The 25943-nt window shown below is 41.0% G+C and overlaps 1 protein-coding gene across 3 annotated transcripts in view; it reads left to right on the forward strand.

The window, feature by feature from the left end:
• CACNB4 (calcium voltage-gated channel auxiliary subunit beta 4) overlaps window positions 1–25943 on the forward strand; it is a 201599-nt gene that overhangs the window by 73782 nt on the left and 101874 nt on the right. The window contains exon 1 of one of the 3 annotated variants that reach the window (XM_089520027.1): window positions 13579–13937. The exons of the other annotated variants lie outside the window; for them this stretch is intronic. Coding sequence (XP_089376153.1) covers window positions 13893–13937 — 45 coding nt within the window. The 5' untranslated portion in view covers window positions 13579–13892. Of the gene's footprint in view, window positions 1–13578; window positions 13938–25943 lie in introns of those variants that run through there. 3 annotated transcript variants of the gene reach the window in all.

Here is a 25943-nt window from a genome sequence, read left to right on the forward strand (position 1 = left end):
AAAGTGCTGCAAGATCTTTCTACATATAGACTGATGGAAGTTCCTTTGGTCAGACCTCACCTGGAACACTGTGTCCAGTTCTGGGCATCAAGAGGGATATTGACAAGCTGGAGTGTGTCCAGAGGAGAGTGACCAAAATGGTGTAGGGTCTGGAAACTATGCCATATGAAGAGAGACTTAGGGAGCTGGGTATGTTTAGCCTGGAGAAGAGAAGGTTAAGAGGTGACATGATAGCCCTGTTTAAGGATTTGAAGGGATGTCATATTAAGAGTGGAGCAGGCATCCCCCCTGTAGACCAGTGGTTCTTAACTTGCTTTTTAAAAAAACACCAGGGTCCCTATTTAAATATCTTTTGTTGCTTCAGACTCCCAAGACTTAACTCAAGATTTAAAATAATAATAATAATAATAATAATAATAATAGTAATAGTAATAATAGTAATAATAATAATGCCTGAATACTGAACCATTAACAATCACACCATCTGCTAAACTTTCTCTCTGAGGTGCAGAAGGGGGAGGGAAGACTCTCCTCCTGCTTCTTCCTGCAAGTTTGCAGCTGGAGTGGATTAAATGGCCATGCGCATGCTCAGCCTTCCCTCCCCTTCCTCTCCTCTCTCTTCCCTTCCTTTCCAGGGAAATAGCAGGACACCTAAAACAAGGACCTCAGGCAATAAAAGGGAGATGCACTAAACTTTATTCCAAACCCTCTGTTCAAACTGTGACACCACTAAAAAAAACCCTTCACATCTCACACCTTAGCTGAGCCAACTACACCTCCCTCACAACTCCTCTTCCGCCACCTCAACTGCTCCTTTACCCCCAATTCAAGATCTTAAACTTTGTAACTGCCTTCTCCACAAAGAAAGGGGCAAAGAAGATACAGAGATTTCTTCACCACTATGCTGCTCTTACATGTAGTCAGACTTACCACCCTTTATGGTATGCACGCCTCCTGAAGTGACATGTTGAGTGTCTGAAGGATTATCATGGAAGAGAGATCAGAAGAAGGGAGCAAGTAGGAAATATGGGGGAAGGAACATCCCAACACCAGCCCTCGAGATAGTGCCATGATCCTAGAAGCCTGCCTTTATGGTCGTTTGTGGAAAAAATGCCTCATCCTCCCCCTTTCCCCCTTCTTCATCAAGAAAGGAGGAGACTGAGATGGGAGAAGGAAGAAGAGAAAGAAAGAGTGGGTGGGCAAGTCAGCGGACAAGTAAGCAAAGGGTTTAGCAGCCCTCCTAAGCACTGATGTTAGTAGGTGAGGGTTTGGAAGAAAAGGTTGGCACTCCAGAGTAATTTAACTGCAGTTTGCCAGGGGTCCAGCATCTTCTTTTGGGGGCTTCTTTTGTGCTTTTGTAAAAAAACTTTTGAGAGGCAGATGTAGGTGGGCAATTATTTAGGTTGCTTTCTAAGCAGATGGCAAATGATATATCTCAAGAGTGATTCCAAATGTACAGCACCACAGTAACAGGCTATTGCACAAGCTGCAGAGACTGTAATGTAAGATTCAAGAACAAAAATTAACTCAAAGATAAATGATGGATCCCTCAGAAAGCATCTTGAATTTGTAATATTTGTGTGCAAATATCCCTTTATAATGTTCTTTCTGAACTTTATCTGGAATTCTTCCTTTCAGCCCACTCTAATGAGATTATCTCAATCATTAGGGTGTGATCTCCCCCTGCTGTTCTGCTGTAGCAAATCCATTAAAAAGCCAGCTTGCTGGGGGATGCAAGGTCTGTCTGACATCATACCTGAAAGTTAGGGGCATGAAGCAATCAGTCCCTGCAATGACAGTTACAGAATATGATACAGGCAGTGGAGCAAGCTGAGGTGGACTAACTGGGAAAATAATTATCCACAGAATCCAAAAGGAAAACAGTCCATTGTCATAAAGTAGGAGTCAAACGTTAATGCACCTGTCTGCACATGCTTTTCTGAGATTGAATAGGGTGTTATTGTGCTTTTTAGATCAGGGTGGGCAGATTTCAGACTTAAAGGATCTATTTACCGTAGGCTTTTTTTTTTTTTTTTTTTTTACTGCAAGTGTGAAAGTCTGGAAATCACCAACTAGAGCGAGGTGCAAAAGATATACTATTTTGTTGTGGATGCCTTCAAGTTATTTCTGACTCATGGGGAACCTAAGGCAAAACAATCACAGGGTTTTCTTGCCTTCCCCTGAGACTGAGAGGATGTGTTTTGCCCAAGGTCACCCAGTGGGTTTCATGGCCAAGGTGGGAAAAAGGAAATGGGCACCATGTTTCATGAGGCAATCCATCATTTTGGCCTCAATCCCTGTCTGGTTGTTGTGATTTGATTGCCACTTTGCTTGAACCAGGTGACTTGTGAGGATCCTGTACCTATAATGCAAAATACAGTACAGTTGGCCCTACACATTAACGGAGGTTAGGGATGCAGTTCCCCAACAAACGTGGAAAAATGTGAATATCTATGGCATCTTCCTCTTGAGGACAGGGAGAGGAGATGAGGAGTGTTTCCATGGTCCCAGGCTGTCCCTTGCTCTTTCCTTGCCCCTCCTTCCCTCTTTCTCTGTGTCTGCTAAACTTCCTTGCCTCTTTCTTTGCCCTCCCTCCTTCTTTGTCTCTTCTTTTGCCTACCTGTCTATCCTCCCTCCCTCTTTCTCCTGTGCCCAGAGCCCACTTTCTCTTTCTTTCTCTCTAGTTCACTTTCATCCCTTCTTCCCGCCCACTCTGGACGGACTCATGAATAATCAAATCTACAAATGTTAAATCTGTGAATGAGGAGGGCCAGCTGTGTATGCCAGAAAGCCAGGATGCCTGTAATTTCTTATGAAGTGTATTCAGCGTTCAACTGAATTTTCCTGCATAATCTTTGAAACAAGCCATTGATTTTGTTGTGTATACCTTCAAGTTTTTTCCAATTTATGGTGATGCTAAGCTGGCCCTACCACAGCTTGAAAATACCAAAATAAATAAATAAAATCCTTGATTTTGCCATTTGATATAAGAGGCACAGTTTTACTAAGCCATTGGCTATAATAGGACTTCATCAACCACAGGTATTGGTATCCATTGGAGGAGGGAGGCTGTGGAACCAAAACCCCAGAAGGATACCAAAGACCCACTGTGCTTCCTTCAGTCTGGACACTGTATTGCTTCTCATACAATAGCAATAGCAAGCACATTTCTATACCACTTATCAGTGGTATCCTTAAGCACTCCCTAAGCAGTTTACAGTGCGTAAGCCAATTACTCCCAACAAGCTGGGTATTCATTTTAGCAACCTACAGAAGGATGCAAGGCTGAGTGGAAGTTGGAGCCCTGCCTGGGATCAAACTCGCAACCTTGTGGCTGCAGTATAGGCATTTAACCACTGCACCACCAGGGCTCAGGCTAGAATTGCATTGGTTTTTTAAGCTGTTGCATTACATTGTTTCCTGATGTTTCACTTTCTATTGAAATCTTTAGAACTTTTTTGTGTCTACTGTTGTCAAGGCAAGTGTCACTCAGTCTATGTTTGTACATTTCATTTTCCCCCTGTCTAAATGCAGTATCTAATTTATCACTGTTGAAATTCATTTTGCTAGTTTTGGAGAAGCTCTCCAATCTGTTAAAGTCATTTGGAAGGCCATTTGTGTCGTCTGAAGTATTAGCTGTACCTTCCAATTAGTCTCATCTCCAAATTTGATACACATGCTTTCTTTTCCACCATCGAAGCCATTTACAAAGATGTTGACCAACACCAGGCCCAAGATGGAAACCCACACCACTATGACGTCTCTCCAGAATGAAGTGCAGTCATTAAGTGGTGAACACTTTTTTTAAATCCATGTTGATATTCTATCAATATCCTTCTTGAAATGAGGTATTTAAATGGAGGCTGGATGGCTATTTGTTGGGGGTGCTTTGTGTATTCTTGCATGTCAGGGGTTGGACTGGATGACCTTCATGGTCTCTTCCAACACTATGATTCTATGATTCTGCTAGCATGAGGCTTTTACCATTTGAAGAAAATTCAATTTTCATTCTTGAATAATAGCAATTTAACACCCTCATTGTGCTTACATAATGCATTGCATTATCTCTTCCACAGGTGATTGATTAGCACATTTTGACTTCATCTGTCTAGGAGTTGCTTGCTCTTGTTCTGCTTGTTCTGCTACTGGTTGGGCAGCCATTAGCGGGACACTGAGGTCTGTAATTTTTCCGCTGGTGAAATGTAATGTCAGGTATTGCCTGAGCTCCAGGAAAGCCTTGGCTATTTCTTCTGATATTAGCAGGCTCAGTATCAGCCACTCAAAGCTTCAATAAAGTAATGTAGATTCCTGTTCCAGAAAGCAGAGTTCTCAATTTGAAGTCAAACAGAGTGGCCATTTCAAACACTTCATGTTTCTGAGTTGTACGGCTTTTGACTGGCAAGTGGTAACTAATGATACTGGTGCTGTCATATTTGCACATAACAGTAAACTGGGATTCTGCAGAATCCTCAATTATAATTTGTAAGTTGTGTGCTAGTGCATGTCTCTCCATTGCGCATATTTGGTTTCTTTTACCAGCAGGAGCAGCTAAATTAACCAGAAACTAAACAGAAGGCAAAAGTAACACTATTCTTTTGCCTTATTGTTATTTTCAGGAGTGAATGTTCCATTTTCCACTCTTCAGGTTGCAATTGCCTGTTTTACAGCACTAGAAGTGACAGGAAGGTCACTGCTGCTATTTGGTGTCTAAACAAGGTGTGTGCGTGAAAGCATGCACCTGTGGTAATAGCATCCCATAGGGAGGGTGGGGGTTGCGTAATTTTGATTTGCTATGTTATATATCTTTTATTTCCTTGTAACCCGCCTCAATCCATAGAGAGAGGTGGGATAACAACAACAACAACAACTTATTATTATCACCACCATCATCCATTTTGGCTAGGACTTCTCCTCCTGGCAATAGGATGGGCACGGCTCAGAGGAGGTTGGGTTAAGCATTTCTTGATGTCTCTGTGTTCCAAGCTATGGGTATAAAGACTAATGTGTGGAGTGGGTGGAGCTGGAACATATTTTAATGTTGCACCAATAGCCTGGAAGGATACTTATTGTCACACCAATGAGTAAGTGTGGTAGAATCATAGAATCATAGAATTATAAAATCATAGAGTTGGAAGAGACTGCAAGGGCCATCCAGTCCAACCCACTGCCATGCAGGAACTCTCAGTCAAAGCATACCTGAAAGATGGCCATCCAGCCTCTGCTTAAAGACCTCCAAGGAAGGAGATTCTACTACACTCCAAGGGAGTGTGTTCCACTGTCAAAGAGCCCTTACTGTCAGGACGTTCCTCCTAATGTTGAGGTCGAATCCCTTTTCTTGGAGCTTGCATCCATTGTTCCGGGTCCCGTTCTCTGGAGCAGCATAAAACAAGCTTGTTCCTTCCTCAATATGACATCCTTTCAAATATTTAAACAGGGCTATCATATCACCTCTTAACTTTCTCTTCTCCAGGCTAAACATCCCCAGCTCCCTAAGTTGTTCCTCATAGGAAATGGTTTCTAGACCCTTCACCATTTTAGTCGCCCTCCTTTGGACACACTCCAGTTTCTCAATGTCCTTTTTGAATTGTGGTGCCCAGAATAGGACACAATATTCCAGGTGGGGCCTGACCAAAGCAGAATACAGTAGCACTATTACTTCTCTTGGTAGGCTTATTGACAAAAAGTCTCCTCTGCATACACTCTCTTCATAGGGTGGTGGCAGGTGCTGAACCAGAAGGGATGATTTTTTTCAGCATTACACAACTTCTCAAGGGAATTTCGTATGCTGAGAACTTCACCTGGTGCTCACCTTGTTAGCTTTGTAATCCTAAAACATTAACTTTATTTAAACTTTTTTGTATTTTAAAAATGTTGGTCTGGCTTCTCAGTTATAATTACTGGCTTCTTGTCTGTATGTCTGATGCACTCTTTTTATCTTAATTATGTTGTTCATAAACTAACTGGGGAACCTTTTGGCAGCATATTATTCTATAATACAAACAAGTAAGTAATCACAATACAGGCAAAAGTGTGTGTGTGTGTGTGTACCGTGTGGACGGCTAAAAATACCATGGTGAGGTACAATTTAAAAAAACCCTGGTACTATGGTGGAGATATTGAAATCTGTTGCCATGGATTGTAGCCTGCTTTACTGTAGGTTTCTACATAATATTTGGTGGCTTAATAGTCTAGTTGTTCTATAGTTATTCTGTTAGCCTTTAGCTACACCATATAAATGAAGTATCCAGATTCAAGGACAGTATATCTCTTGAATATTCAATGGTGGAGAAAGGAGCCAATGATGGGAATGGACTACTGCCTTCTTTGCCTATGTGTGACATTCCTGGATTGATCAGTTTGACTGCTGTGAGAAGCAGGACAATGGTTCAAACAGACCTTGGGTTTGACTCACCATGATCCTTATGATAAAAAGAACTAGACCAAAGGGGATGGAAGATGGATGGCAGCTGTCTTAGGAAAAAAAGCTGTCTTGATCCAGACTGTTAGGCCTTATAGTCCAGTATTGTTGACACTGACTGGCAGTATATCTCCAGGGTTTTTGGTGGGGGTCCTTCGCAGCCCTTCCTGGAGATACCATAAATTGAAACCTGAGATCTTGTGCCGACAGATGTCTTCTGCCACAGAGCTATGGCCTCTTCCCCTTCGTGTCTACATATACAAATACAAACATGTGCATAATCTTTGAATAGGATTATTATTATTATTGTTATTATTTATATAGCGCTGTAAATTTTTCACAGCTCTTTACATAAATATCAAAAACAGCAGTTTATATCAACATGTAATACCTGCCTATGGTGTGCAATCTAAAATCACAAAGGATATAATTTTTAAAATAAACAATTTATGCATTAAAATAGCTCAAACTATAAACAACAGGAAGCAATACACACAAATTATGAACTGTCCAAAAAATCAGACTGTGATCTGAAATGCTTCCATAAACAGAGTCGTCTTTAATTTGGATTTAAAATTACCTAAGGACAAAATAGTCCACATGAAAAATAGCCCAATATCCCCTCCCCACAAATTATTCAATGATGACCTCTTAATTTTCTTGTTGGGTAGATCAGCATTTTTGATGTGTATTTAATGTGTGTCAGGATCAAACAGATTTTTGTGTTTTCAGTTGTTTCTGTTGTTTTGTACTGTATTTAATGTTCTGGTTTGTGAACTGCCCAGAGGATTTCTGTTATGGATTGTTTATATAAATACAGCAACAGGTAAACACAATTTAAACATGTGGGGATCCCCAGATGTTGTTTAACTGCATGTTTCCCCATCCCACACATTGAGTATGCTGGCTAGACTTGATGGGAGATACTGTAAGAGTACAACAACAACACCACCACTTCTTAAAATCTGCTTCAGTTTTGCAAAAAACACAACACTTTTTCTCCAACCACACTGCTAGTATGCTTTTGTTTTAACCTGGATAGGGGAATCATTTTTAAAGGACAATGACCAAATAATTCACTCTCCAGGACCACTCAATGTTTGTCTTTTTTGCTAAAGAGCCATAGTGTCAGTTTGGATGGCGCCTTGCATTCACTAGTATCCACTGCTAACATGAAAGGACCAAACAGGCTGTTACAAAGCACTGTTTTTAATAAAGAAAAGAGAAAGATCACAGGCAGATTGACTCAGTCAAGGAAGCCACGGCCTTGAATTTGCAAGACCCAAGCAGAGCTGTGGATGGCCAGGTCTCTTGGAAACCTCCCATTCCTAGGTTTGCCTTAAGTCAAAACCAACCTAACATCAAAAAACAATTGCAATACATTATATTATATTATAATTTGATAGTATAAGACAATGTACTTGTTAATGTCCATGAAGAAGAGAATGCCTCTGATTTGTCATGTGCATAACAAACAGGTTTGCTTTTAGAATCCTAGAGTCATAGAGTTGGAAGATACTTCAAGAGCCATCCAGTCCAATCTCCTGCCATGCAGGAACTCACAATCCAAGTACATCTGACAGGTGGCCATCCTGCCTCTGTTTAAAAACCTCCAAAAAAGGAGATTTCACCAAACTCCGAATGAGGGTGTTCCACTTCTGTTTACTTTTGCTTCCTCAGTCCAAAACACCCTGCAGAAATAATCCAGTTTGAGAGCACTTTAATTGCCCTGGCTCTGTGCTAGGGAATCCTGGGAATTGTAGTTTATTGTGGTACCAGAGCTCTCCAATGGAAACAGCTAAATGTCTCACAAAACTACAGTCTCAAACTGGATTATTTCTGCAGGGTGTTTTGGACCCTCATTTACCCATCCTACTTTTTCCTGGAAATATACATATACATGTACATATTAAGATTATTCACATTACTAGGTAATGGTGAATGTTTTGAGTTCTGAAAAAGAAAGCACATCTGTCTGAAAAGATAAGGGTGAGAATGTTAATATTCTGGACATCCAAATTGCCACATAACCAGAAATAATGCAGAAATCCATACTTTAAATATTTTCACAGATGAAAAACCAGGACATCTGTAGCCAAGCAACATCTGTAGCCAAACACTGTGTCAGCATAACATAGTAGTTTGAGAATTAGATAATAGCTCTGGAGACCAGGGTTCAAGTACTGCTTGATCCTGAAACCTACTGGGTGACCTTGGGCAAGTCACATGCTCTCAGGCTCAGGGGAAAGCAATAGCAAATCTCATCTGAACAAATCTTGGCAAAAAACCCCCCCATATAGAATAGGTTCGCCTAAGGGTCACCATAAGTCGTGTCCAAAGGAGGGCGACTAAAATGGAGAACGGTCTGGAAACCATGCCCTATGAGGAATGACTTATGAAGCTGGGGATGTTTAGCCTGGAGAAGCGAAGGTTAAGAGGTGATATGATAGCCCTGCTTAAGTATTCGCAGGGATGTCATGTTCTGGATGGAGCAAGCTTGTTTTCTGCTGCTCCAGAGACTAGGACCCAGAGCAATGGGTGCAAACTCCAGCAAAAAAGATTCCACCTAAGCATTAGGAGGAACTTCCTGACCGTAAGGGCTGTTCGACAATCAACAAACTACGTCAGAGAGTGGTGGAATCTCCCTCTTTGTAGGTCTTAGAGGCTGGATGGCCATCTGTTGGGTATGCTTTGAGTGAGAGTTCCTGCATGGCAGGGGGTTGGACTGGATGGCTCTTGCAGCCTCTTCCAACTCTATGATTCTATGAGGTCAGAAATAACTTGAAGGCACACAACAATAACAGAGTATAGTCAAAATGGTATTAAAGAGGAGATTATTAAAGAGGAAGAACAGACAAGCTAGGAAAGGCTGCAGCAATTTACTTTTACCTGAGCCTACTGGAAAGGACAAGACTTCTTTCCTCTCTCCTCTGCTGAATTAACTGAGTGCAAACTACTTTTGGAATGTGAACTGAGTTTGCAGCAACCGAAGTAGTCTTGGGATGAAGGGGGAAAGTGGGAAGAACTTTAGAGTCTTTCCCTGTATGATTTTTAATATCTTTGTCTGATGAAGAAGCCAGTGAAGCTTTGAAAGCTTTTATGTAGTTTAGTTGCCCAGGAAAGGTATGAGTGTTCTGTGGATTTTGTATTTTGTTGTATACAGTATATTTGGAGACCTCCCTGAAGGAACAATGTTTGCATTACTTCTTAAGCCCTCTGTTGCCCTTTGACCAGCAGTATGATTGTAACCAGAGACAATATGTAATTTGGAGGCTAAATCTCATCTCTGTTGATTTCTCCAGCAGAAGCAAAACACAGGACTCTGTGCAAGAACAGCATGGCTGCTTTTCCCCCCTGCTTGTAAACTTGCATTTTCACCTGAACTTGTTAAATGATGTTAGTCATTACTGCTTGTTAGTCATATATCAGATAGTATTTACCATAACACTAAATCCCCACAAAACTTTTAATTTTTCACTGTAATTTATTTTAACACCAATCAAAATGTTAATAGTCAATGTAACACAAAAGCTGGTCTCCTAAAATAATAATTTCAGTTGATTTGCTTTATAGACATTAGTGGAACAGAGCAAAATTACCATTAAAACATGACTTTAAACATTTCTAAAGGCTGCCCAAATAAAAGGGGTTGCATTTTTAGTTACTCAGATAGACCTGTACTTTAGGGATGCTTTCCAACTCACAACTGGATTTTGACGGCTGATAATGTGTTTTAATGTGTATTATTTTATAATCTATTGTTTTATAAGTATTGTATAGATATGTTGTTAATTTTATTATTTCCTGCTTTCTACTTTTAGATTGTATGCCATCGGCAGCTATTTATCTGTGTTTTGGTTGCTTATAATGTAAAGCGCCATGTAAACTTACAGCGCTATATAAATAAACTATAATAATAATAATAATAATAATAATATAATAATAATAATAATAATAATAATAATAATAATAATAATAGCGGCCAAAATGTCTATTTATATTTTTATATACTATGTCTTTATCTTTCTGAACTACAGTGATTAATCAGTTAAAGATTTTTTTGTAGCAATAACTATTTTCAGAAATGGCAAGGAAGGCTATATTGATTCGAGTAACAGAATTGTATCCAAGGCATAATAACCATTTGCTCCCATCACTCTTGTGTTTCTTCTGTAGAAGGTTTTAAAGTATCTTTTAAAAGTTTTGAGTGAACATCTTTCAGCTCACATTAATTCCTCTTTTCTGTAGGGAGAGGGAGAGAGAGAGAGAGAGATCCATTTTTAATGCTGAACTTCTTGCCAAGGAAACATTCAGGGAGTAGCTGTGTTGGCCATTTAGCAAATTCAAACAAAAATCCACCAAACAGTGATACCTCTATTGGCCAACCAAAATGCACAAGATACATGTTGCAAGCTTTCAAAGCTTCACTGGCTTCTTCATCAGGCAAGTTGTTACAAACCAAACAGGAGGAAAAAAATTGAAGGTGTTAGGCATTGGATATCACCACTTTGTAGTCTTAGGAAAATATACAAAGGACCATTAATAATAATAAAAAAATCTTTTTCACTTATTACATATAACAAATTAGAAATATTCTCCAAAAATAAAAGCCTCAGCCAATAAGCTCCAGTAAAAAAACAATTCTGTCTTCTGAAATAGGAAAATATACAAAGTATAGTTAATAGAAAAATTCTTTTTCACTTCTCTAGAATGCCCATTTGCCTTTCCTAACACTTTGAGGGGGAAAAAAACATTTGTTTTACTATAGTTGATAATCTGCTAGTTCATTCTGACAATATGTTAAGGACTTACAGCACCTATACCTTATTAACAATACTGTGTTGTCTGCGTTGCTATCTTAATACCTGCCAATACAAGGATGCAGTTCATCAGCTATACAACAAGGGAATGAATTGCTTCAATATAAATCAAACCTCATCAGTGCAGAGAGACCTTCTTTCCAAATCCTATTCAGTTACTGAAATAAGAGAGCTAAGATGTCTTGGGTCTATTTGCACTAGTTAAATAAATAGCTCATGTAAAAAACAAACAAACTCTTTTTTCAGTTAAAATTTCAGAAAATGCAAATCCTTTCCCTAAAGATGAATTCATATGCAGACTTAAGATCAATGAAAGTGGCAAAAGTCTTGTGGAAGGTCCGTAGTGTTTCTCTACTTAGTGAGCAAAAGGAAAATGGTGGCCCATTGTGGTTCTTGCCTGTCCGAAGCCAATCTTCCCAAATCTTGAATACAGTTTGTTGTATTCTGACTTTGTATGTGTAGTATTAAAATTATGAACAAAATTTACTTGGTGAAACTTTCATCCTTTACTGAGTTCTTGAATTATTCTACTACCTGCAAAATGTGTAACTGATTATGGTTACTCGCTTTGGTTCTGAGGGACAAGGCATTATTCTGGTGATTATTCTGATGTGCAGGAGAGGATAGAGTTTTAGATTTTGGGCTGGTGCAGTGGACTTAGCTGCATTTGCATGTACAGTAATCAGGTGGCAGTGTGGATGCCTTTATGAAGGAGTCCACCTGTATTGTGATCACTGTATGAGCGGCATGTGGACACATGCCATCTGCTTGCTCCTGCTTTGGCTCTCCTATTATTTTCTTATAAATAATAATAAAAGCTTTATTTTTAGCCCGCCTTTCCTGGGATCAAGGCGGGTCACAACAGCCAAAAACACAATACAATCAATATACAACAAAATTAAAATACAGAAAATACAAAATCTTACAACATCTTACAACAGTTAAAATCAAGCAAAAGACTTTTCCAACTAGCACAAAATTGCAAAAGCAATGTCCCACCTTTCTCCCAATATTGGGACTCAAGGCAGCGAACAAGTATAAAACAATACAATCTAAAAACAATACAAAATATTAAAATACATACATCTCTCTCTATATATATATTAAAAAATTAAACAATTTGCCTGAACAGGAAAAGAAAGCAGATACCAGCATTTAAATATCCCTTTCCATGGTGTTTGTTGTTGTTGTTGTTGTTGTTGTTGTGTGCCTTAAAGATGACCCTAAAGCAACTTTGTCATGGGGTTTTCTTGGCAATTTTCTTCAGAGGGTGGGTTGCCATTGGCATCCTCTGAAACTGAGAGTAAGTGGCTTCCCCAAGGTCATCCAGTGGGGTTTCCTGCCTAAGCGAGGATTCGAACCCTGTTCTCCAGAGTCATAGTCCAGCTTTCAAGCCACATAAATTTGGTTAAGCTCTTACAAACAAGACAGGGTTGAAAGCCCACTTTACAGATGGATCCCAAAGCTGGCTTGTTTGGACTTCCTAGTTCACATATAATGAGAATATACATTTCACTGATGAATCCAGTCTTAATACAGTACCTTGTGTGAAGAGAGAAACAGGTGGGCAGGAGGAGGGCTGAGGCTGCAGGGAGACACATGCTGTTTGGGGGCATATCCTGACCTATTTAGCCAGGCTTGCTTTGCATTTTTCCTGAAAGATAAATAAACTTTGCCTCCTTCACAGATAAATGCACAATTTCCCTATGGTTCTCTCTGAAACAGCATAGTTTATAATCTCTAAATGCCTCCCCTGGAAGGGGCTTCTGAATGGAAATACTGCACAGAAAATCCAAAGCAACCAGAGAAACAAGACAGAGAAAGGAAGTGAACTCTTTCCTCTCCATCTCTCTCCCTCCTACCTCCAAATTTCTTCCTTAAGCAGAGGAAAGAGTCTGATTCAGGGAAGCTAATGCAAACACCTTCCCCTTCAATGCTTTCATTTAATCTTCTGGCTCCTGTCACCCTGTATAAAATCCATCAGCCAATCTCTTCGGATTTTAAAGTTGCCGTTTCCCTTAAGGTGCAGATGTTTGGCATTTTGATGTTGGAAGACACCTATTTCTCCCCCCCCCCCTTTGCAGGGTGCATTTTTTTTGGGGGGGGGGTCAAATCTGTCCGGATACCCACCCCCAGCCCACTCCCCCCTCTCTCTTTTTTGGCCATTCTTCTTATTCCGATTCTTCCTCTTTACTGGTTGAAGGATTCTTCGGGGACATGCTTGTTACAAATGCACAAGCCCTCCTGTTCGTCATCCACTATCAAAGAGAAGGCTTTGGGAGCTGACTGAGCCACAGCAGTCCAGCCAATCGCTGGTCTCTTTCCTGGCTCTGTCATCAGTCCTTGCTTGGGGGAAACGGGCTTTGCTTTCAAGCTCAGCACTTGGGAGGCAGATAAAATGCCAGCTCTGCCTTGCCTCTAGGGATCACCTTCCCCTCCTATGATGTGAATGAAGAGCATCTTGGCAGGGGGAAAGAAGTCCACAGGAGATCTATCTCTGATCTATCTGATCTCTTGTGCAAGGCGGCTGAGTGGCTTCCATCTAGGCCTTTGCCTGCTTTTTTTCTTTCTCCCCTTTTAAAACCCAGCTGTGGCTTTTATAGGCATTTCACTTTTTGCCTTGAGGAAGGGGTGCTTTGGATTATCAGACCTCCATGTATGACAATTTGTACCTGCATGGATTTGAAGACTCTGAGGCGGTAAGTGTTGGTTGTGCTGCTGGTGGTTGCACATCCCATCCTTTGGCTGGTTGTCTTTCCTCCTTCCTCAGAACACCAAAGGAAAGACTGGGTGTTATTTGTTTTGTGGACTGCTTGGCGATGTGATGGATAGAGTCTGGAGGTGGTGGTGGTGGAGGAGGAGGAGACACCTGAATTAATCTGCATTATATAATTCCTTGTCCAGTGGTTATTTAAGAAAGAAAAAGACAAAGAACAGTAGTGGTGTTTCTGAAAACAACTGGGAAGCTGTTTGTGTGTTGTCATTTTCTGACTGCACAAGTGTACTTCTGTTCTCATGGCAGGGTGCATAAATGCTTTGGAGATGATTGCTGTCAAACATTATTGTGTTCATCACCTGAAAGGGAAAGGGAAGGGGAATAGGGAGATGCACATAATGTTGGACTTCATGTTTTTTTGTTTGTTTTTTTGTTTTGTAGTGGTGGAAGTTCTTGGGCTGTGTGTGTGTGTGTGTGTGTGTTTGTGGTGTATAAGATGCTGCCTGGGTAAAGGATCAGTGCAGATGCATTTGATTTCCTTAAACAAGGAAACAGTACAAGTGGTTGCTGTAATGCTTTTTCCTACAGCATCACCATGGCAGTATGTATGCTTTCAACATGCTGGTTACGGAGGCTGATGTATAATGGTGGCGCTGATCCTGTCTTTTTCTAAAAAAAATATTTATACTTTGTTATCCCTTAATAGACCTGTACACTTGCAAGTCAGGACAACCACACTACTAACAGAAGCCATTTATATTTTGCCAGAATTGATCACTAGGAATCCTCTGCCCCTGTCAGTCTAAAGCTATTTGAATATGGATGGAGAAGAATCATCCTCAGAGATTTAAAAACTATATGGCTCTTGCTATACCATAGGCACTTTCTTGTTGCATTTTATTTCCCTCTATATTTTTTTAATTTTTTTTTATATTTAAGGGGCAATATTGAAAGGAACACCATGGGAACTGGGGGCTGCTTAGATTGACACAACAATCTACACACTGTTCTGTATTAAACTGGAATGTGTTACATAAGGTTGTGTAGCTAAAGCATAACATACACAGATTATAACATAAAATAGTGTATGCGTCAGTGCAGACGTATATGGTCAGTGATGGACTGGAGAATGGATAAGATTGTGTGTTTATGTGTGTGTTTGTGTGTGTGTGTACAGCCTGCCAGATTAGCCTTTGTTCCTGTCTTCCACTGGGATTCTCCCTGGGCTCTAAGTGTATGGAGTAACATATCTATATGTTCAATCATGTGGTAAAGCTTCATAGTCAATGTAATTTGGAAGCAAAGTACTAAAAATGAAACAACCTATGATTTCTGTCCTGGGGAGGAAGGATTGGAGTGGTCGAAGGTGGATGCCAAATATTCTTTAGTGACTCTTGAGACTAGTTTTGTAGACTTGTGTTTGTTTTGTTTTCCCCCAAGCTGATATTTCTGCATTCTGCAGGTAATTTTTTACATTGTGTATTTTCTTGAACTGTGATGTCATGCCAAGTATCCTTTTTCATGCAACCTAAGCTTTACAACCATGTTCAAAACTTCCCTTAAAAATAACCCAACCATGAATAATTTTTCATCCTGGGTTGATTTCGCTGGAATTATATTGCCTTAGCAGGTGGCTATAAAACTTGAAATATAAATTCAGTGCTGAATATGTTGAATCCGTAAGTGAAGATGCCCAGCCTGCTTCATAGCACAGCCCAGTAAGTGAAATTCCTGGACATCTGTGCACTGCTCAATATATTACCTCTCTGGATACCATAAGATCTATGTCTCCTCTTTCCATCTCGTTTTCCCACATCAAGTACAGAAGGCAAAATGACTTATCAATTATGTTTGTTGAGTGTACTAGTTGGAAGCAGTAGTAAAACAGTTGAAACACAAAATGCCATTAACCATAGGACAGAGGATCTGCCCATTGGTTATGTACAAACTGGACTCATTCCCTCATGTCTCAGCTTCTACTGATGGGATATCCCACTTTTATCTCCTTTTTGTAGCCTCAAGAATATTGAATTTTTATGGTGATTGTAACTATTGTGCAGAGTGTTGGTTCACACCTGTGTCATGGACAGCTGTTGGATGCTGTGACATGGCACAATTGCCATTCTTTTGTGCTGCTGAATGAAATGTATTAATAAAATTTGAATTTTATAGGTAATGAATGTATTTATTTCCTTGAGGCTTGTGAGTTCTTAGTGTACACCACAACTGTGCAAGAGTGCACTATTTTTGATAGCAATGTTTAGGAGACAGGTGCTTAAAAATGGGGCAAAGAAGGGAAAGAGAAGACGTTTAAAAAAAGCCCCAGATTGAAAGCAGAATGTTTGAAATTGGTACATGTTATCTATTTTCATTATAGCAACCTGCCTCATACATGAATGCCACTGTTAGCAAAGTAGATGTGTTCCTGGCTATGACTTCTTTAGCAGAAAATTTGACACCACAGGCAGAAATAACATTGAAAGAAGAGGGATAGCAATAGCACTAGCAAGTACATTTCTATACCGCTTATCAGTGCACTTAAGCACTCCCTAAGCGGTTTACAATATATAAGCTTATTGCCCCCAACAAGCTGGGTATTCATTTTAGCAGCCCACAGTGGATCTTGGAGTCTTGCCTGGGATTGAACTCACAACCTTGTGGCTGTAGTACTGGCATTTAACCACTGCACCACCAAGGCTAGATTCCTCCACCACCTAAAATAAGAACACTTCAGTTAGTTTTGGCAAACATTTTATTCAAAGAATAGCAATGTGCATGTGTAAAATTAAACAACCAGCTCAGGTAGGTCTTGCATAGGTAAGCAAAAATTTTTTGAACCATCTACAGACCACTTAAAGGCTTCTTCCCGAATGCATCCAGGAATGCTATATTCTTCCACCAGCCTCCACTTTTCTTATGATTTCTATTTCTGTGGCCAAATTTTATCGATGTATACTTTTTTTTAATAACATACCGAGGGGAGCAGGTGAGACAAGCTTATTTGTTCTCCTTTTTCATCTCTGTTTTGTTTCCATGCATGCTCAGTAAGGGATTTTGGAGACCGCTGCCATTTCCTTGCCTGTTGTAGCCAGGCACACATCCCACTCTTTCCTAGCTCAAGCTTTATTGCATTATTTTCTGCAGACATACCACAATGATGCAGTACTGAATTTCTGTGTTTTTTCACCCTCCCAATGGTGATGCTGCTAAAAAAACCTTTTCAGCTAGACAGAGGATAAGGAAGAAGAGCTGTGCATAGGGCAAGCATATGACTGTGAAAAGGAGCATCTTTATCTGAGGCTATATTAACTGAGGTATGCCTCTACAGAGTCTGAGCATTGGTTCTTGTTGCCCAGTGTGGCCACACTGCCTGCTTTGTACCCCCTCTGCTGTCTGGCTGCCCTCAGGGGCAGTGGGGGATATTATCCAGTCACCCATATTGCAAGAAGACTGAACTGCCAAACTTGTTGGTCTCTATTATGTCAAAAGAACGGAGGTTGCTTTCCCATCACTTCAGACAACAAAATGTATTGGAGTAACCCTGTTAAAGCTAGCTAAATCTGTTCTTTCCCTTCAATTTTTTTTAAAAAAGCAACTGAGGACATGGCAGAAATAAAATGTTCCTCTCTGAAATTAAGTGTTCCCCATTCACCTCAAGCTGGAGGTGGGGAATAAACAATAACATCCCTCATGACTGAAATGATTAATCATAATGCAGAAAAATGTGTAACCTCGGATTAAGTGAAAGTTGAGGCTTCTTGTCAGTGGTGATCTGTGGGGGTGTGGTGGAGGGGAGCTCAGAAAAGAAAGCTCTTGTGGGGAAGCAGGCACTCTGGAAAGTACAAACTGTTATTCAGAATGTCTCGCCCTGACTATGCCTGCATTAATGAAGATACTGTGAACAATTCTGGTTGAGAGGAATCCAAGCAGCTCAACCCAAATGCTCTGCTGGAGATGAACGTATGGAACTTAAGGAGGTGTGCTGCAGTTGCTCTCTTGCCTGTAATAGGCAGTTCTGTAGCAAAAGATCCCATGCTGTTGGTGCGACAAGCACTTTGTAAAAGGACTGCACCAGAACGGATCAAGACTTAAAGTACTGGGGTGTGTTACTGTACTAGGACTTGGAAACCCCAGGCCTATCAAGTTCAGTTCAAGACCCAACTTGAGCTACTAGTTTATGAGGATTTTAAAGAAATTGAAATAGTTGTTGTTGTTGGGTGTCTTCAAGTCATTTCTGACTTAGGTCAACCCTAAGGTGACTCTATCACTATGTGTTCATGGCAGGATTTATTCAGAGAGCATTTGCCTTCTTCTGAAGCTGAGAGCATGTGGCTTGCTCACAGCCATCTAGTGGGTTTCCATGGCCAAGTGGGAATTTGAATCCTGGTTCACCTTTGTCCTAGTCCAACATTCAAACCTCTACACTAAGCTGGTGCTCTAACTGAAAGAGTAGTCTGCAATGGCATAACTGTGGATGGTGCTGCTCGGTATGGGTGCCCGGAAAGGGCTGCAGGGGCACTGGTGGCAGACTGCCCTTCTGTGCCTCCCTTGCCTCGCCTTGGTGCCTGCCCCCCAGCCAATTGGCCACTGCCCAGCCAAGCTGCTGCTAGTGGGCAATGATGCGAGTGAGAAAGGGTGGCAACACCCTGCCTTGCTTGTGTAGCATCCATGCCAGTCCCACCATGTGTACCATCGCATTGTGTCACCCAGTATGGTCTGCACTCCACAAGTGATGTCTCCTGGTAATCTTCATGTTTTCCCAGACTTTGCCTTGCCAATTATTTCCATCTGAATCTCAACTGTATACTTACGTAGAATGATCCCTGAAGTAGTTGAAATAGTTCCTACTAGAGAGAACCCCTTAAATCAGTGGGTTCACATGATTGTTGACATACCATTTAGCGAGTGGTTCAGTGGGCCTGTATTAGCTGAATAACTGATGCAGCCCTTGGAAGAGATACTAGTTTTTATCAGAGCTCATCCTCTTTTCCAAGATGATTACTGTACTGTCTTATTTTTTAAAAGGATGAGGCCATCTTATTTAGTTACTATTTTGAGGTCTCAGCATTTAATCTTTTGCTTGTGTTTGTTTAACAATTTATGTGTATGTGTATGTGTGTGTGTATATATATATATATATATATATATATATATATATAAAGTTACGAGTAACTGCTATACTTAATCAATGAAATGGGTCAATTTGTCTAGGCTACCTTCTTACAACATGATTTTAAAAATTCTTAGTTTCTTAATGAAGTATTCCATATATTCATATTTTATGTGATGTACAGACTATGGATGAAATCTTGGGTATGTTACCTGTGCTGTGGCTGGTATGCTAGTTTAGATCAACTTCAGTGACCTCATATAATTTGCATCTTGTTCACCCCTAAAATGTATCAGGAGAGCTTGGTAGCACCCCCAGAACTGGTTCTGAAGGGTCAAAAAGCTACACACATTTCCTATTTACAATCTCTCATCATTGTCCTAACCAGATCAGTTCATATTCCTAAAGGAAGAATCTTCCAGAAAATGCCATCTTGGTTTAAAGTTAGGCTAGAGTCTCACATGCTAGGACAATGTAAGATGAATGTATAAACTGCCTTCAGTGAGAAGCATGGATACATCGATCCAATACAGGAAGAGGCAGGATATTAATTATATTATTATTATTATTATTATTATTATTATTATTATTATTATTATTATATAATGTGATGTTGGATTATATGAAAGCTTGCATAGTAGCAGTTTCACAACTACAGATCATTTACTTGATGCTGCATATATGGAATAGCTCTTATGCATGTGTGAATTTTGCTTTTCGACATGCTTCACTTGGCACAACTGCATAAGCAGAGTCAGCAAATAATCTATTGTCATTCAAAGAATGATGTACATTTTTGGTCATTTCCCCCTCTTTCACACAAGTCTTGAGTTAACATATTGGCCTCAGTCGTATTCTTATTACTGAATGGAGTAGATCCACTGAATCAAGGGTATTTATATTCATTGGGTCTACTCTAATTGGGCCAAACAAACAGGATTCTAGCCAATGAAATCTGAAACACCTTTTTCAAGGTATGAGCAATTAAAAATAATCAAATGACTAAGAGCTAATTTCAAACCTGATCAATCAGATTTTTTTTTGGGGGGGAGGGCTACCCTCTAAAATCCCCCAGACAATATGGCTAGTATTTTAGACGGTTGCTTAAATTCAAGTCAACAACTAAAGTCAGTATCTTCCAGCTCTTTATTTCAGAGGGCATTACCTTACAAGATATTATGCATCTCTGTCCCTGGTCCCTGATTAAATAAAAGCCCAGATGAAGGCATCAGACAGATGTTTAAACTTCAAATGCAGACTGATGTCCTATAGGTGCATTCAAGGGTATATTTCTTTACCTGTTTAAACTCTGTTGTGGTTTTAAAAGTTGTTTAATCATTTAATCATTTTGTGAGCTGCCCAAGTAACTTGTGCTACTGTGAAAGCTATATAAATAGAGGAAATAAATACATATGTAATGATGAGTGGGAGATACTTGTTATACGGAGCATGGTTTGTCGTATGTATAGATAAATCTCCATATTATAATTTGGGCTTCTAAGTATACAGTATGCAAGTCCATGTTTTTTTGCTGTTTGCCTGTTTTTGTAGCTCATGTGTCATGACTCGGCTTTGTACGTTTACTCTTGGTTCCATTTTAGAGCAGCTGCTTATGGTGGACTGGTGGTTCCACTCTGGTTATCTGATAACTATAACAGTAACCCACAAATGCAAAATGTGAAATGGTGGGTTTGGTAGTGGTGGTTGTGTTGAACAGACCATGATTTGTAGCAGGCTTGGGTTCAGTCAGTCATATAAACCATGGTTTCACATTAACCACATTACTGCATAATAATAAGCCAGGATTTCTGATTTATCCTGGCTTATTATAAAAGAGCAATATACTGGCACATGGTACCTGTTCACAGTTCTCTTCCTGTTAGCAGGTAAAACAAACGCGAAAGAACCAATTTGTTGCAATGTTTTAATCTGGGATTTTAGAAAAAGGAACTATTAGTGTATACCTGTGTTGTTTTTGGATTACAAATCTGGGGGCCAGAAAAATGTATTTGGGAATTGTAATCCCTGAACTATTCCCAAAAGTTCTTTACAAAGAACTTTGAATGTAGGGCAGCTTTCTCCAGCTTGGTGCCCTGGTGATGTCATAGACTACACTACTCAGCATGGCCTTGATGAGTTTGGGGAAGACTTACTGAGTGACTCCAGTCATAGACTGGGGCCTAACAATGTGTGTGTGTGCTTTCAAGATGGCTGCATAGGGTTTTCTTAGGCAAGGAATAGTGAAAAGTGGTTTGGCCAGTCCCTTCATCTAAAATATAGCCTGAAGCAGCTGGAATTTGTTGGTGGTCTCCCATTCAAGTACTAACCAGTGCTGATCCTGCTTAGCTTCCAAGATCAGACAGGATCTGATGCCCCAAAGCAAAACTGCTTGGTGTGAATAATCATGGGGAAGCAGATGGTAGTGTTTGTAACTTTTAATCTTTTTTTGTGACAGAGGTGAGGGAAATGTGATTGGTGGACCACATGTACCACCCAAATCCCCCACTCCCCCAAATGCTCTCCAGGACATATGGATGGCCACTTTGGCATGTTTTGGGGGAAGATCCCCTGAGCCATTTTAGGTCCAGGAATCACCTTCTTTATCAACAGAAAATATCTCAGGAGTTAACTTCTTGGTCACTTTCAGTTGAGGGGAAAAAAAGTTCTTTGCTAGGTCTAAAATGGATTGGGTAGGGTTCTACACATAGTGAAATTGCCCTCCCCATCTCATAGGTGGCATAGGCAATCATTTGGGTGCACAAAATCACATTTTCCCTCCTGGGGTTCTGCTTGTGTGTCCAGTGAGGTTCACTAACCTCTGGCAGTTGCCTACATTTAGTCTATGGATTTCCTAATACTGGGTTGACCCCCAAATCTCTTTCTTATTTCCCTTTCTTGTCTCGTGTTCTAATAATGTTAGCATTTCAATGTGTGTAAATATTGTAGTGACCCTATTCATCAAACAATGCAACTTTCAAGTGATGAACTGTTGCCCAGTAGAATGCAGAAGGAGCAGAACTTTTTCCCATATGTCACTTGGGGGTTGTTCCCACTTAATATTTGAAACGATTTAAAATACAACGTTTTTAATAAAACCGATTCAAAATAACCCTGGGGTTATCTCGCGTTCCGAAACGCGTTATTCTTCGTTCCCATCTGGTTATTTAAATCGAAGTTTTTACCTGCAAGCGTTCCTACTTGGCATGAAATCGGTGTTTAAATAAATCGATTCTTCTCCTCCATGCCTTATTTGGGGCTGTCAATCAATAGTACGTCAGAATGATGTAACGTTAATCCGGAATATTTGGAAGCGATTTAAATTTTGGCATCGTTTCCATTTCATTTCCCAAGACAGCCAGGGAGAATCCCTTCAGAGAGCCCAGAGATCAATGGGAGAGCTTCTGGCAAAGCGAATTTGAGGAGCCCATGCTGTTTCCAGAGAAACTATGGGGATGGGTTTTGCAGGACAGCATCCCCTCTTCATGTCTCCCAGACAGCCAGGGAGAATCCCTTCAGAGAGCCCAGAGATCAATGGGAGAGGCTTCTGGCAAAGCGAATTTGAGGAGCCCAAGCTGTTTCCAGAGAAACTATGGGGATGGGTTTTGCAGGACAGCATCCCCTCTTGATGTCTCCCAGACAGCCAGGGAGAATCCCTTCAGAGAGCCCAGAGATCAATGGGAGAGGCTTCTGGCAAAGCGAATTTGAGGAGCCCAAGCTGTTTCCAGAGAAACTATGGGGATAGGTTTTGCAGGACAGCATCCCCTCTTGATGTCTCCCAGACAGCCAGGGAGAATCCCTTCAGAGAGCCCAGAGATCAATGGGAGAGGCTTCTGGCAAAGCGAATTTGAGGAGCCCAAGCTGTTTCCAGAGAAACTATGGGGATGGGTTTTGCAGGACAGCATCCCCTCTTGATGTCTCCCAGACAGCCAGGGAGAATCCCTTCAGAGAGCCCAGAGATCAATGGGAGAGGCTTCTGGCAAAGCGAATTTGAGGAGCCCAAGCTGTTTCCAGAGAAACTATGGGGATGGGTTTTGCAGGACAGCATCCCCTCTTGATGTCTCCCAGACAGCCAGGGAGAATCCCTTCAGAGAGCCCAGAGATCAATGGGAGAGGCTTCTGGCAAAGCGAATTTGAGGAGCCCAAGCTGTTTCCAGAGAAACTATGGGGATAGGTTTTGCAGGACAGCATCCCCTCTTGATGTCTCCCAGACAGCCAGGGAGAATCCCTTCAGAGAGCCCAGAGATCAATGGGAGAGGCTTCTGGCAAAGCGAATTTGAGGAGCCCAAGCTGTTTCCAGAGAAACTATGGGGATGGGTTTTGCAGGACAGCATCCCCTCTTGATGTCTCCCAGACAGCCAGGGAGAATCCCTTCAGAGAACACAGAGATCAATGAAGGAGGCTGCTGGAAAAGCAGGGAGGGAGCACTCTTCCCAAAGATTCTCTTTTCAGGGTTGGAGGAGAAGGCAGATTCCGTTTGAGAAAGAGAGGGAGAAAGGCTCTATCCCCCCCCCCATTGATCAGAGCCCTTCCCTGCCTGGGAGAGATCAGATGCCTCCTCGCGAGGAGCCTTCCCTTCCCTGCCTGGGCGAGATCAGAGCCCAAGCGGGCAGGGAATGCCTCTTCGAGAGGAGGCTTGCCTTCCTGCCTCTCCTCCGTTAGAAATGGGCTCTCCCCACACAGAGGGGACAAAGTGGTGAGGGAAGCAAAAATGGCGACAGCCACGACGGATGGGGACAGAAAGGGCAACTCCCCCAAGGCCAGCCCCATCGCACTCCGCTCCGCCCATCCAGCTAACCCGATTTCAAAGGCTGTCGTTCCTATTTAAATGCTCCGGTTCCTAACTCGAATCAAGGGAAAAACGAAGGTCAGACCCTACATCTTTTTTAACGCGCGTTAAATGATGAAAACTCGATTCAAAATTTTATACTGCTCTACGATTCGATTTGTAGTGGGGACGATTGCGAGTTGCTCTAGAACCGTTCTATGTTTAAATCGGATCCTAATAGGAAGGCCACTCCTTGGATTCGATTCAGAACGCGGGGTTTCACCTAGTGGGAACATCCTATTTGTCATTTTGTCTGCCAACCTGCATTCTTGAGCAGACACACGAAGAATAGTACCACTAGCCTTTGTGGTCACTTTCTTCCTATCTGACAGTAAAATGAAGTGGAAATGGTAGTTAAAGTCTTTCAGGATGTGGCTGTTCATCAGATAGATCTTTCCTGAAAATCTTTGCTGCACAGGTTAGATAGAGCTCACCACAGATGGATTTTCATAGGCATTATGTGTGGTGTTGCAGACAACCTCATCAAACAGATACACAGCTTCCTCAAGGTTTGGGAGCTTTTGATTTTATGGACTGCAACTCCCATGTGACCTAGCTAGCATAGCCCATGGTGAGTTGATGGGAGTTGCAATCCAGTAACATTAGGAGGCTCAGCTCTGCTCTTTCCCCATGAAGACCCTGAGGAATACAAGAGATTCATTTGCCTATGCTAGCACAAGCATTTTCACCCTGATTCTGTTAAATGTCTATTTTTCAAATTAGTCTATACCAGGACTGATGCTCTGTGTACAGGAGCGTGGCACACAGTTCACTCTGAAGCACTAGCACATTTGTGTCTCAGACCATCATACACATTCCCTCCCATCTTTCTTTCTTTCTTTCTTTCTTTCTTTCTTTCTTTTTACAGACGTGCTAATTTTAAAACTGCACTTAGATTTGTGAAATGACTTTCCTCACTTCTTCTCACAATGTGCAAGATTTGTTCTTGTCAGTTCATGTAAGTGTTTTATCTTGTGCTGTTAAACCCAGTCCTTTGGGCAGGCAGGAAGATGCTGCCTTCTAGAGTGGTAGTGCTTGGTGCATTGTTCTTCCCCTTCCTCTCACTCTGGATACTGGTGTGGTGCAGATACTGGCATGCTTCTCTTACATGGTAGGATTTTTAGATGGCATGCAGAATTAAGAAACAACTGAATGCTGGGGAAAGAGAGGTATGTAGTGTGAGGCTCAGATTCGCAAGCAAACAAGACTGCCAGGCCCCAGACATACATGACTTTCTCAGTAAATTCCTCCTGGCCTCAAACTGTGCTTGTGTTTTTTGCTTGCCAAGAGTGTCACTGGATGCATGAGAAGGAGAAAGCAGAAGAAACTCTGTGATCATGCTGGTCTGCCATCTGGAACCTTTCCCTTGAGTTCAGTTTAAGGTCATAGAAATTTGTGGATCCTACAATATTAGTATGATGATATGAATTCTCAGCTGTCTCAGTAGTTTCTGAATGCGGGTTTAAATATTAGGAATAGACTGTGCCCAGCTAAAATAAAAATATTTTGCATTCTGTCCTTTTTAGCGAGTACCATAGAATTTTATTTGGTTGCTGTGTTTCCAAATATTTATTTTAGAATTGCCTCATTCTCCTGCTGTTAGCATTAAAGTTGATAATTACTTTTTCCAGCGCACGGCACCGCTTCTTCTGGCACGGCTTCCAGCGTATGACGCAAGGCGCACTGTATTTGTATAGTAGCTGAAGTTTGCTGCTGGTGCTGTTCACTAGACATCTTCAGATTTCTGATATTAGATATAAATATACATGTACATATATTTCACTGGACAAGAGTGTTGTATGTGAGCAGAATTACTTTTTGAATAGGCCAGTCATGGCAATGTGGTTGCTGTCTGATTGGCTTTTGGAGTGAGCTCAGAAGGGTGCAAACTCCTTTTGGTGAGTTTTTGTAGAATGTATTAAAACAAGTGGTGGTTGCCATCCTAAACATGCTTAACTAGAGTTTACATTTCACTGCAATGAAAAATTTAGTGAAAATACTTGAATAAATATAAAGGCAGTGTGGTGTAAGAGTTTGAGCATTGGACGATAGCT

Source organism: Sceloporus occidentalis, unplaced genomic scaffold (genome assembly GCF_023333645.1).
Source record: "Sceloporus occidentalis isolate IW3139 unplaced genomic scaffold, rSceOcc1.0.p SCAF_4, whole genome shotgun sequence".
Taxonomy (NCBI): Eukaryota; Metazoa; Chordata; class Lepidosauria; order Squamata; family Phrynosomatidae; genus Sceloporus; species Sceloporus occidentalis.